General features: G+C 39.9%; 1 protein-coding gene across 1 annotated transcript in view; it reads right to left on the minus strand.

The window, feature by feature from the left end:
- Positions 1-14,296, minus strand: part of nup205 (nucleoporin 205) — a 136,842-nt gene that overhangs the window by 76,330 nt on the left and 46,216 nt on the right. The window contains exons 9-14 of the mRNA XM_063058283.1: positions 13,992-14,108; positions 10,729-10,866; positions 10,181-10,331; positions 6,379-6,584; positions 3,325-3,507; positions 2,840-2,890 (exon numbers count right to left, since the gene is read on the minus strand). Coding sequence (XP_062914353.1) covers positions 2,840-2,890; positions 3,325-3,507; positions 6,379-6,584; positions 10,181-10,331; positions 10,729-10,866; positions 13,992-14,108 — 846 coding nt within the window. The remainder of the gene's footprint in view (positions 1-2,839; positions 2,891-3,324; positions 3,508-6,378; positions 6,585-10,180; positions 10,332-10,728; positions 10,867-13,991; positions 14,109-14,296) is intronic.

Genomic DNA, 14,296 nt, shown 5'->3' on the forward strand with positions numbered 1-14,296 from the left:
CTCTTAAAAAGAACAAGCTGATAGTTCTTGCTCTGTTCTTTTATCATAATTTAGCATTTACAAACCCAACAAGCCCTCATTATACATTTCATACCTACTGACCATATATAACGTCACAGTACTCTTGTGCATTAAAGGCAGGATACTATACTGAACTGCCGACATAGTGCAGCTCAACACAAAGTGAATGTTTTAGTTAGAACATTTAACTGAACTGAACTCAGTTAACACAGTTAGATTTAGATTATGCACATGGAGAGCAATATGATGAAGGCCTGGACAAGAAATGTCACTGGACCAGTGGAGGTCGGAGTAACAACTTCGATAACTTACTGGAATAGCAAGTGGACATTCAGCTTAGAGTTAAATGACTTCACGGTCAAATAAGATGCCATGACTGAACATCCTGATTCAATTAGAAACTGTGATCAGGAAACAAGACAAGAATGGTGTAGGGACCATAAGTCTGTAGCAAGAGCAATAAAAGGCTTTGATCAAGTCTGGAGTACAACTAAAAACAGGAAACCTAGGTGCTTGTTTCTCATTCCTCAAGACTACAGACAGTGAGCAAAGGGCCCTACACTATGCATGAAAGTAGCCAATTTTAAAAGGTGGGAATCAAATCCCTAATTGCCTAGAACTGAAGACAAGAGACACAGGAAAACAAAGGCAAACTTAAGGCCTCGACCAGTGTCTCTTCATCAGAACAAAATCACTCAATCTGTTCTCACAACAGAAGTCATTTGAAAGCTGGATTTGCCTGACCCATACAGCCACCCATACTTTTCCCCCACACTTACCTCTTCTAGCTCTGTAATACCAATTGACCTCAGGGGCTGACTGGCTGGTTACCTTAGCCATCTCAGGAAGTGCAAACAGTCGTAAATAATTGAAAATTTGAAAATGGTGGGGGGAGGGGAGTAGTTAAGCTACTGGAAATCAATGACAAAGATGAAGCTAAATAAACAAACAGCCCAGTTACATTCTTAATAAGGGTCGGCAAACATGCTCAAACATTGTGATAATTATGCCAGGCATGACTAAAGTGCTATTTTTCCCATACACTGGAAAAATTGAAAAAAAAGATGCATTAACATCCAACCCCAGCCTATCTCCAATTTTCATGTGATCTTCAATGCACAAGCGCAAGACCGAAGTGCTGACCTGTGAGCAGAACAGTGCACGGTCACCAGCCACTGGCCCAAAGTTTGCTGTGGATTCAAATTCACCAACCATTGCACTGCGCAACAAATCTGATGTGCTCTTTTATTTTCTCTGTATCCAAGTGATTGAAATATGTATCAATTCATCATGTAACCGTTGCTGATTGAAAGGGAATCTGATCTATCACAAATACATACTGCAATGACTAAATAGCACTATTAAACAAAGTCAAAATGTAGAGCTGATTGCTCTTCACTAAAATTTATCACTTGGCCTGAACCTTAACAAAATTACAATTATAATAAAATTATCAGCAATTCAGGAACAGCTTCTTCCCCTCTGCCATCCAATTCCTAAATGGACATTGAAGCTTTGGACACGACCTCACTTTTTTAATATACAGTATTTCTGTTTTTTTGCATATTTTTAAAAATCTATTCAATATACATAATTGATTTACTTGTTTATTTATTGTGTTTTATTTATTTATTTTTTTATCTCTGCAACTGTAACAAAACCCAATTTCCCTCGGGATCAATAAAGTATGTCTATCTATCTACCTATCTATCTAGATTATGTATTGCATTGAACTGCTGCTGCTAAGTTAACAAATTTCACAGCACATGCCAGTGATAATGAACCTGATCCTGATTCTGATTCTGAAATAACGGACTCTGTTCATGGCTGTGGATCACAGTCATTTGACCAGATTAAATCAATGCAGCTTCAGAAAGATTTGCCCAAAGTATAATCCAGATGATGAAAATACTTCAGGGCAAAAAAATATATATATAAACCTTACTGGCTCCAATCTTATCAAGATAATCATTTACAGAATTTAAAATAGCATTTATTTTCAGAAGCAAATGTCATGACAGACAGCTCTGTGTGATTTGCGTAAAGGAATGGGCATGAGACATTAATCAGTTCCAAACAACGTGATCCAAGCAATCCAAATCTAATAGCAGTAATTGATTTGCACAACTATTGGTTGATTTCTTTTTCAATTGCTGGCAAACAAGATAACTAAAGTTACTAACTTCATTCCTCACCTATTCCCCACCAAACAAAAATACATTCAAAGCAGTTGAAATGCCTTTTTATTATTTTTCACATCCTGTATTGCTCCCAATATTGAAGAATTACAACAATAATATGAACAACCATAAGCAATCTAAGTCTGAATGAATTGCTGAAAATATCTACAGAAAGAGATGGTCTAAACCAGAGGGTTCCCAACCTTTGTATGCCATGGACCCCTACCATTAACTAAGGGGTCTGTGGTCCCCAGGTTGGGAGTCCAGGTTTAGACTCTAAAGACACTCTTCATTCAGAGTGATTTGACAAACACAATTGTGTGGTACAACGAAAATGTTCCGATGGAAGAGTAAATTAATTCCATTATTTGCACTTACATTTTAAAGTGAGAAACCTCTCCATGAAATCACTAATTTTTATCCCACCCATGGATCATTAAGTTCCTCAATACTTTAGCTCCCTTTTCCGCACAGCCGGTCACAGCATCCAGTGAATCAACTCCTCTATTACTGACATGACACCAACTGATAAATCCCAGAACATCCACATGAGAAACCCTTGAAACACAAATCACACACATTTCATAGCTTGGGTCCCCTGTACAATCAGTGCGGATCCTTACTTAACAGATGCTCACCTCAATCCCGGTGTCTTGTCTCTGGCTTGGGATTCTAACTGTCTGCAGAATCTGAAAGATAGAAGTGTCATTGTTGAAGAATACATCAGTTATTATTGAACAGTAATAAAAATTAATGGTTCTGAAGGCAAGGTCAGAATGTGCACAATTGACACCACAACTTGCTTGGCCAAGCCCTGTTGATGTTCTCATTATAGCTCAGATTTTCTATGTCATCAGCGTTGATTCCTCTACCATTCCAGCTCTTTTGAGCTGTTTTACAACACGTGTTCATCATAGGTCCCTTCCACTAGCTGTTCATTTTCAAGAGATAGAATGTCACAAGACCAGCAGGCACCATAGTCCTGTTCAGTAAAGCTTTCAGTGTAGCATTTAGCAGCAGGAACTATTGTTCCTGAGAACTTTCATTTCACCTTCATAATACTCCTTCCAGTCAACTCCACTGTGTACTTTACCAAACCTGAAACGCCTTAAGTTTTACCTACCTGTGTGTATTCTAACGATTGCCAAAGAGAAGCAGCAATCTCTGGTGATTTGCCAAATGCTGCCAGTGTCTTCAGTATGTCAGCCTTTAACACTGGTGGGATACTGCACTGGATTAAACCCAACATTACCACAACAGGAGTCCACTGTGGGTGTTCACAGAGAGCCAGACGAGCATTCTCACTCTGTAAGGTAAAATGAGTGAACATGAGTACTGGGAAGTTTCTGCTATCCTCTTCAGGGTTTCTTCACCTTATTGTGATAGCATTGGAATCTAATTAGCACACAATCTTGCAGGTACTAGTCATGTTCTGCCAGTCAGTTGGAGAGGGCAATATAGTGACACAACCTGTGGCAGCAGCTCCAGTTATCAAGCATTGATTTTGACCTCCGATGCTGCCTGTGTGGACCTTGCAGGTTCTCTGTGAGAACTTATTGCAAAAAAGCATCCAACTGGTTGGTTAATTTGGTTCAATAGAAAATCAGATCATTTAAATGGTGAAAGTTTGTAGTATGCTGTTGTGCAGAGAGATTTGGGAGTGCATCCACATGAATCACAAAAGGTTGGTTTGCAGGGTCAACAGGTTATCAAGGCGGCAAATGTTAGCCTTCATTGTAGAGGAAATGAATCTAAGAGCAGGGAGGTTATGCTGCATCTGTACAGAGTACAGGTGAAACCGCACCAAGAGTACTGCATGCAGTTCTGATCTCTATATGGGCTTGGAGGTGGTGCAGAGAAGGTTCACCAGGTTGATCCTAGAGATAAAAGGGTTACCAATGAGGAGAGATTGAATTGCCTGAGACTATATTCAATAAGTTCAGCAGAATGAGATGTGATCATCTAGAAACATAAAATTATGAAAGGGGTAGGCAAGATAAAGGTAGGAAAATTGTTTCCATGCACAAGTGAAACTAGAACTAGGGGACATAGCCTCAAGATTCGGGGAATAGATTTAGGACAGAGATGAGGAGAAACTGTTTTTCTAGAGAGTACCAAATATATGGAATTCTCTAGCCAAGGAAGCAATAGAGGCTACCTCATTAAGTACATTTAAAGTGTAATTAGGTAGATTTTTACATAGCAGGGGAAGTAAGGTCTATGAGGAAAAGGCAAGCAGGTGGAGCTGAGTCCACGGCCAGATCAGTCAATAATTTGTGTTTGAGAGTACCAACGTCCCTCTGAACATCAACATTTCCCAATCTGTCACCATTTTCAAAGATATTGTTCTGGGCACCTCAATTTTCCACGTTACTTTATCTATGTTCTTAATTACACACTTAGCTTGTCTGTATCCTCTTAACACCTTTTTCCATTGCCATTTACTCACAATCCCACCTAGTCTGCCTCACCAGCAAATCTGGAAGTATGGTCATGCTGGCCAATTTGTTTCTCTCACTTACATTTTGCACCTTTTGTAGTTCTAGTTAATCCATGGAAAAATAAACAATCAGGAAGACTGGATAATTTTCACTACTCCAAGCAGAATTGGCAGTTGTAGAACTTTTGGAAAAATAAAGGCTTGCAGGGCTATGTAGCAAAAGGTGGGATCTGGAACCAATCAGCTCCCTTTTAAGTTATAGGTGCAGGTGTGATGTGCTTCAGTCTTCTTGCACTGTTTGGAAATCTCATCCACCTATGGTTAAGACAAGGCAACTCAAAAATGACTAAGCACCCCAGCTGACTGGAAAAAACACACAACTGCCAACAAGCATTATACGCTGCTCAATTTAAGTTAATTTGTTGCAATCATATGAACTAAGATATGCCTTTCAAGCTAGCCAAGCATTCAATGCGATCATGACAAACATGTAAACAAGTCTGCAACTATATCTGTGCCACGTTCCTTAGATTTAAGAGCTACAATTGTCATGATCGACTGCTGGTGAAAGGAGTTTCATCCTTTTGCACATGCAACTATTTCCTAACCTCAATCCTGAAGTTCTGGTTCTAAGCTTGAGTATACACTCCCTAGCTGCAGACTGTCCAACCTGCCAAAACAAAAGGACAGTTCAATCTTCTCTGATTAATGTTCACCACACTCCAGGTGTGGTCTAACCATGGCTTTGTATTCTAGTCCTCCTGATTTATAGGCTAGCATACCATTGGACCTTATGACATATTTTATAATCTGAATTCATGGACCATTAATGTTGTGGCTCTTCAGAGTTTTATGTTTTTTTTTTAAAAAATCACTATTCTGTACCCCAAAAGCTCAGAGGAAAACACAGCTGAAAATGGAAGCAAAGGCGAAGGTTTAAAATAGATTACCTCGTTAAGTGCTAATACTGAGAGACAGTATTTGTCAGTTTTATTTAATTCATGAATGGAATATATTAAAGGCAGTGCATTTTACAGGTTAACGTAGTCTGGCAGCACTGAAAGGGGTCAACTTAACAGTGAGTGATCTGCAGATTCTGTCAAACAGAACCTTCAGTTGACCATGAAAGTGCTTCACAGCAATTTGAAGGTCCACCTTGAATGGCTGAGTCAACCGTAAGGCACAGTAAAACAACTAACTACAGAACTTGTTTTTTGTTCAAAATAGATAGATAGAACACCAAGTAGAGAGCTAAGTACGCCGATCACAAAAATAAAAGGCGCTAAGTTAATGTGAAAGTAAAGGATGAAAAACGAAGTGGAGAATCTAGCTGAGAAGAATTTATTCCAACTTAATTTACTTACTTCTGATGGTACATTAACAACATTGTCATTGGCACCACAGTAATGTCTTCACCTGGTCGACACTCCAACAGGAATACACAAGTGAAAAATAGTGCATCTCCCAGTAAACCTTGGCCAGTTCACCCACAGAAGCTGAGCCAAACCGATCAGAAATGCTCAAAATTTAAACCCAAATCTATTCCAAGCTTAGAACAGTGATAGGAGGTTAGATGCAGCTTATATATTCACACCTCATGAAGTGAGGTTAGTCACTGAAGTTCTTATTCCCTCTACCACAAGAGAGTAACTCTCCACAAAACAAATAGAGGGATGAAACTTCACCTTCGAACCTACTAAGAGTTGCATCTGTGGAGTTTATTCAAGAATACTTTACCCAACTGACGGTTGTGGCAGTAAGTTGCAAGAAGGCGATGAGGCCATCCATCTCTCGCTGTGTAATGCCCCTCAGCGGCATCTGCCTGTACTGTATGGTGTCTGTGCTTGGGATATCTCTCCGTAAATGCTCGTGGTACAACATCAGTGAATGGAAGAAATGTTCCCATGACACTGGGTTGCCTCCAACCACCTGGATATTCTCCACTGCAAGAAACAATGCACACCAATTGTCCTATCAGTTAATGAAAACCACTGAAATCATCAGTACTTTTTTTTATCCTCATTCCACAAGCCTTAACAAAAGCATGGATGTAATGCTAAGGCTTTCCAAGGGATTGGTCAGACTGCACTTGGAGTATTATAAACAGTTTTGGGCCCCTTATTTAAGTAAGGATGTGGTGGCATTGGAGAGGGTCCAGAGAAGGTTCACAAGAATGATCCTGGGAATTAACATATGAGGAGCATTTTAGAAGAATGAGGGAAGGATCTCATTGAGATTTATTGAATATTGAAAGACCCAGATTGAGTGGACATGGAGAAGATGTCTCCCATAGTAGGGGAGTGTAGGACCAGAGGGCACAACCTCAGGATAGAAGGATGGCCCTTTAGGACAGAAATGAGGAAGAATTTCTTTAGCCAAAGGATAGTAAGTCTGTGGAATTCATTGTCACAGTTAGCTGGGTGAGTTTAAAGCCAAGGTTGACAGGATTAATAAGGACGCTAAAGGTTTTTGGCGAAGGCAAGAGAATGGAGTTGAGAGGAATAATATATCAGCCATTATAGAATGGCGGAGCAGACTCAATGGGCTGATTGGCCTACATCTGCTTCTATATCTTATAGTCGTATATCTCCTTTCTTATGATATCCATCTGTGATTTAGAGTGCTATATTTCCATAGACTTGACCTCAGTACAATTGCCATCTGTGATCCTACAAGGTGAATGTCAACAGACTCTCCAGCCGCAGTATAGTTATCACATCAATTACTGATGCTCCAGTGCAATTAAATACTTGAAACATCAAATGCATAATCATTGAATGATACAGAAAAGAGGAACCCAAATGGCTCTTTCAATGAGCTGTCTATTTTAGTAATAATCCTACAAATTATACCTCTTCAAGAACATCACCTGTTGCAAATTTCTATGGCATCTAACTGTAGTGAAACTCCAATAATGTCGCACACCTGGGAATTTCGGTGCCACTGGTTAGGCAGATCTATCAGATGACTGGATGTTATTTCAATTAATAGCATAGCAACCTTTTGATTCACAGAATGATAATAAACTTCCTGGTGACCCAGGCAAGTTGAAAAGGAATGGAGGTCCTGGGGGTAGGAAGGGGAGCACAGGAACTGGGGCTCTGGCATGTGAAAGGGAGTGTGGGAACCAGGATCCCAGTGGAAAGGGAGCACCATCAGGCAGAGATGCTGAACCACTGAGATTTCTGACTAGCAGATATATGGTACAATATGTTAGAACCATGTATCCCTATTACTTTCTCTATTATCCTTGCCTTAATCTTCCTAATGTGAAGAAGCATAAACTTGAAGAATAATCACAACTTTTTCAGTCCAATCATATTATTTAAGTCTCCCACACTGGTATGACCCTGATAAATCTTTATTTAAAGTGATTATTTCTTTATAATCTTTATTTAAATCTTTATTTAAAGTGATTATTTCTTTACAATTAAAGTGATTACTACTTCTTAATCAACAATATCAGTCAACAATACTCTGATAGACTGTCTTAGACCTGAAATATTAACCCGGTTTCTTTTTCCTGATATGTGGAGTTTTCCTACAATTTTATATTTTAAGATGGCCAGCAGCTGCAGCTTTTGTATTATCACCTTATCAATCTACTCCTAGACCATTTTGCTCTCGTATCCCATTTGGATTGCACTGCTTTGCCTCACCACCTCTGTCAAAGTGCACAATCTCATTTATCTATGTTAAGTTGCATTTGTCAAGTGCCTGACCTTTTCCTTTTCATCCTCCTGAACTGCTCACTATTTACTGCATTCCCAAAAACAGCAAAGCCCTAGTCATTTTTAAAGCATCATTCATATACAAAAACATGATGGATCGAACCCCTGGGAGACACCACTTTATATTTACAAAATATAAAAAAATCTTTCACCATAGCAACACACACAAAATGGCGAAGGAACTTCTACCCTAGTCTCATGTCTACCATATCATCCTGCTTTAACTTCATACTCTTCTATTTTAAATGTACATTATCAATTGCCCTCTGGAAATCTATAGATATTCTCATCATAATCATTTCCTGCACCTTCAGTTAATATAGCAGAGAAATCACACTGATGATTCACTATGAGCAAACTAACACCAGTTTGCCCTTATTAACCCATGCTTTTCCAGGTGAAAAGTGATCGTGCCACCAGTACGTTTTTTTTTAAACTAAGCACATTAGACTGATTGACCCTTACTTATCAAGTAGGAGTCTGCTAGTATAGGAGATACTGTAACTAAAAGGGTGAAAATTGCAGAGCACAATCTTCCAATCACCTTTAAATACGAGGAAAGAGCCAGAACACTAGAGCAGTGTCGACGTCACATTACTATTCGGATAAGTGGAAGGCTAAACCTTGTAATCGCAGATTAGAAAGCAGCATCCATCATTAAGGATCCCAGCATCCAGGCCAAACTCTCTTCTTGCTGCTGCTATCGGGAAGATGGTACAAGAGTCTCAAGTCCCACACAGTTATTACCCTTCACCCTCAGGCTCCTGAACCAGTGTGGATAACTTCACTCACCTCAAAGGTGAACTGATTCCACAAACTATGGACTCATTTTCACGGACTTCTTCCAATCCCCACTCTGACTCCCCCCTTTTACCTCTTCTCTTCTGTTCACCTGCCTATCACATCCCCCTGGTGCCCCTCCACCTCCTTTTTCTCCCATGGTCCTCTCTCCTCTCCTATCAAATTCCTTCTTCTTCAATCCTTTATCTTTTCCACCCATCACCTCCCAGCTTCTCACTTCATCCCCTCTCCCCGACCCATCCACCATACCCCCTCACCTGGCCTCACCTATTACATGCCAGCTTGGGCTCCTTCCCCTCCCCCCATCTTCTTAGTCTGGCTTCTTCTCCCTTCCTTTCCAGTCCTGAAGAAGGGTCTTGGCCAGAAACATTTACTCTTTATTCCTCCCTATGGATGCTACCTGACCTTTTGAGTTCCTCCAGCATTTTGTGTGTGTTACTCTGGATTTCCAGCATCTGCAAAATTTATTTTTCTCTACAATTCATGTTCCTAGTATTTTTTTTGTGCATATGCAGGTTGTCCTCTTTTGCACACTGGTTGTTTACAGTCCTTGCGTATAGTTTTTGATTGATGCTGTTGTATTTCTTTATTCTATTGCGAACGCCTGCAAGAAAATGTATCTCAAGGGAGTTTATGGTGACATACACGTACTTTGATATAAACAAATTATATTGAACTTTAAGCTTTGATGAGAAGTTGGAAAAAACTGATAGAAATAAAGACAAAACATGAATAAGGACAAAAGCAATGTCAATATTAAATTGCCAAAGTGGAAATGTTTTCAGGTTAATGGAATAGGTTGTACAATAATGGATAGTACAGCACTTGCTCAAAAGAGGTATGCACAGCACAGCCTTAAATTTCTAACTTGCCTTTAGATCACACTATTCTTCACTGTCAAATAACAGGAACACCTTTGACGGATTTTCTACTGATTTCCTGTCAGGTCTCCCACTTGTCTAACACTCAATATTATAACAGTAACAATTTGTGCAGACAAAGCTTACCATGACTGCTGCCATTGACTTTGAGTAGACTGAAGCAGTAGTGTGCACAATGTGGCCCATTGGCCAGTCCACGGAGCATCTTAAGGTAAGGTAGGTAGAGAGATGGGGGCAGCATATCGCCCATCTGCCTCACAAATTTAGACAGAACAACCTGCATGAAATTAAAAGAAACATTTCAGTACTTTGTTATTTCAAGTTTATAACTCAAGTTAAGATTTGCATTTACTTTCTTGAAATGCAAGAAAATATGTCAAGTATTAATTATGTGCTTCATAATGTTGATGGGCACAATCATTACAAATTTTCAATCACAGTGCAATATTAAATAAGCACAGAGAGGCTGAAAGAGAGCTGACACAACATCAATCAGTCATTGTAGAAAGGCTATTAACAAAGTAAAGCTGAACCACATTCCTCAGTCAATAGAGTAGAGTGAGCAGGGCCGTTCCATCATTTGATGGCTGATCTTTACCTCAGCTCCATTAACTCCTTCAATCCATATTACTGAATATTTATCACAGATCAATTGTGCAATTTGTTTGACATACCTGACGTTGTGGCGGTCTATGGTGGGTCAAACCTGAGAAGGAACCAGTTGTGGCTGTGGCTTGCAGTGGTTCAGAAGGACACCAATATTCAAGGGCGAGTTCAAGTTGGAAAGGATCTTTCAGGTACAACTCCCCAATCTATCAAAAGGAGAATGGTCATCTCTGGAATAATTCATTTCTTGAAACTATACAAGTATCAACTTGGGCATGAATACTTCAAGTGTAAGCACTTAAAATGGACAGCATCAACTTCACTGGTATTGTTTCACAACTGGCAAAGCTAAAAATTTGGAGGATTTGACTGTGTGCAAACAAACTGGTTCTGAACAATTTAAAGAATCCAGCATTCAACCTGTAGTAACCTATTTCTGCCACTGTATGTCCTCAGCAGTCCACATCAACCCACCTCCTACATGCTGACTCACAGCCAGAACAAGACTAAGATATCCGTTGTCTATCCTACCTTCCTCCACATCATAGGGGTCTTCTGCAATTTTTAACACTGGCAGTCAGCACCACATTTCTCTTCCTTAGTTCAACTTTCAGCTGCTGGAGAATACATTCCCTCTGATGTGAACCTGGGCCATTCTTCCATCTTCAGAAATGCTCACTCACCTTCCAAAGCAACTGCAGATTGGGCACCTGAACTTTAATTTGTCCCATCAAGTGCCACGTCTAATGAGTATTTCCCTCAGTCCTGTTTCCTCCACTGTAACCTGCAAATCCTCAGCCTCATATATTGTTCCAATAAAGTTCACTGTGAGCACAAGCAACAGCACCTCTTATAATGTGGAACATCGATAAGTACAGCACAGAACAGGCCCTTCAGCCCAAAATGATGTGCTAACCTTTTAAACTACTCCAAGATCAATCTGAATGCTCCCTCCTGCATAGTGTGACATGTTTCATTCATCCATGCACATCTCTTAAATGCTCCTAATGTATCTGCCTCAACCACCAGCTCCTGCAGTGTGTTACCACTCTCTTTGTAAAAAAAAAACACCACTTCTGAAATCACCCCCAATCACCTTAAAATGATGTCCTCTTATATTAGCCATTGCTGCCAGGGGAAAAGATGCTAGCTGTCCACTCTAGGCCTCTTATCATCATACACATCTCTGTCAAGCCACTTCTCATCTTCCTTTGCTCCACAGAGAAAAGCCACAGCTTCTTCTGAGAAAGCTTATCATATTCTCCCAGCCTCCACATTGGTGTTCTACAGATTCAGATAACAAGTATATCCATAATTCTTTCCAAATTACCTCAATGACTTTAAGTAAGCAATTTCCAGCAAAGTAAATCATGAAGAGGTCACAAGAAGGATAAAGATTAAGAATACTGATTAAGTTAGCGGGTGAAAATCTGGCACTGAGGTTTACCCTGGAAATATATGAAATTGTCCATTTAATTTGGAATTGTTTTTAAAAAGCATTATATAAGTAATGAGAGATTGTAGAGCTTTGAAATGCAGAGGGATCTGGGGATACGGCTGGTATGCAGCTACCAAAGATAATCAAAGTTCAAAGTACATTTATTATCAAAGTATGTATACACTATACAACCTTGAGATTCATCTTCTTGCAGGTAGCTACAAAACAAACAAATCCAAATAGAACCCATTAAAAAGACCCAATGTGCAGAAAAAAAAACAAATTGCACAGTGGAAGGAAGTAAATAATGTTCAGAACAGGGGAAAGCTGGCAGAATTTTATCGTTTATTGTGAGGGGGATTTTAGTTGAATATAGAGAGATTATGCTTCATTTATACAGGGATTTACAGACTACATCTGGAGTATCATGTACATTATTTGTCCCCTATGGAAGGATGGGTTAATGCCTTATAAGCAGTTCAGAATCTAAGTAATCTACAAACGTTTGTAATACACGCAATGGACAAGTTGTCCTTTGAGGAAAGGTTGGCCAGCATTTACTGGAATTTGGGAGAAAGATGCTTCTTACTGTGTGGGATCACTGTTTAGAAACAAGGAGTTGCCCATTTTCAACACTGATGTGTCATCTTTTCTCTCAGAGGGTCGTGATTCACTGTAACTCTTCCCCTCAAAAGAGTCTTTGGGAATCTAAGGCAGAGGTTAGAGTCAGGCCAATCACAATCTTATTGGGTAATGGAGCGGCCCATTCTTATATTTTCAGTTCTTGTATGCTGGAGGGACTGAGACCTTCCGTTGGTCAGGGTTAACAATGGGTGCCATGTGCTAGTTATGTGATACGCAAGCCATGACAGTATGATATGGAGAGCAAGCTGTTGCCTATGCAGTACTCTCCACGCAGCTGATAGATCCAAAACAACGGCAGAAACCAATACAGTTTTGCACCAACGGCTTCCTGTAGGCTTTTGTTAACTTACAGAGCATCCTTTCCCCATACAACTTCCCTCTCTTTCTGTCCTGTCACAAATCATCCCTGGTATTCTCTCCTCTCTCCGAACTTCACTCACCTCCACCACACTTCCTGCACGTCTGTTATTCTCCATTGTTTTATAGTTGTGTTTGAATGACTGACTTAGTTTCTTTGTCCACAAAATGCTGTTCAACCTGTTAAGTATTTACATCATTTTCTGCTTTTGCTTTAGTTTTCTTGAATTCAAAATACTTTGCTTTGGTATTTGGGCTCAGATACACTCAGTGGTGCACACCCCTGTTGTAATGTGTGGCTATTTGAGTTACTGTTACCTTTCTATCAGCTTAAACCAGTCTGGCTATTCTCCTCTGACCTCTCTCATTAACAAGGTATTCTTGCTCACATAACTAACACTGACTGGATGTTTTTTTTTGTTTCTTTGCACCATTCCGTGTAAACCCTAGAGACTGTTGTGTGTAAAAATCCCACGAGACCAGCAGTTTCTAAGATACTCAAACCACCCCATCTGGCACCAACAACTGAACCTCTTGACCATGTCTACTTGTTTTTATGCATTTAAAAAAAAGTTGCTGCCTTACGATTGGTTGATTAGATATTTGCATTAACAAGCATGTGTATATGTGTACCTAATAAGGTGGCCACTGAGTTTATATCAATGAAGACATCAAATTATGGACTGCAGACCAAGGACATTCTTTTTTGGAAATTTAAATTATGCCTCTTTTTTCTTCACCAATCCTCCTTTCCCTCAAGATACTGCAGGAGCATTCAAATTATATTGACAATCCTTCACATCATATATAAAAATGTTACATAAACACAAGATGATGTTGTTGAAGTGCACATTTTAAACACTAAGGGAACAGACAGGAGATTGATCTCACCAGTAGCATCAGGTGCTCGAGGTCACGCCGCAGGGTGGAAGGTGGCTCAGTGCCCATCTGCAGGCTCATGTGGATGATTCGGGCATCCTCGTCTGCACGGTTCCGCAGCTGTTTAACCTGTGGGCCAGGAGGGAAGATCACAAAGATGGCAGCTTATTCATCACACCTCCTTTTAGGCCATTTTCAGTCATACTAAACCGATGGAGCAGTGTTCATCTATCAAGTCTTCTGTAATCTCAGAAAGGGACTAAAGAAAACTGAACCGATAGGGAAGGGAAACATACAGAAAGCTTTTAAGACTGAGA

This window comes from Mobula hypostoma, chromosome 9, assembly GCF_963921235.1.
Source record: "Mobula hypostoma chromosome 9, sMobHyp1.1, whole genome shotgun sequence".
NCBI classification, from domain to species: Eukaryota; Metazoa; Chordata; class Chondrichthyes; order Myliobatiformes; family Myliobatidae; genus Mobula; species Mobula hypostoma.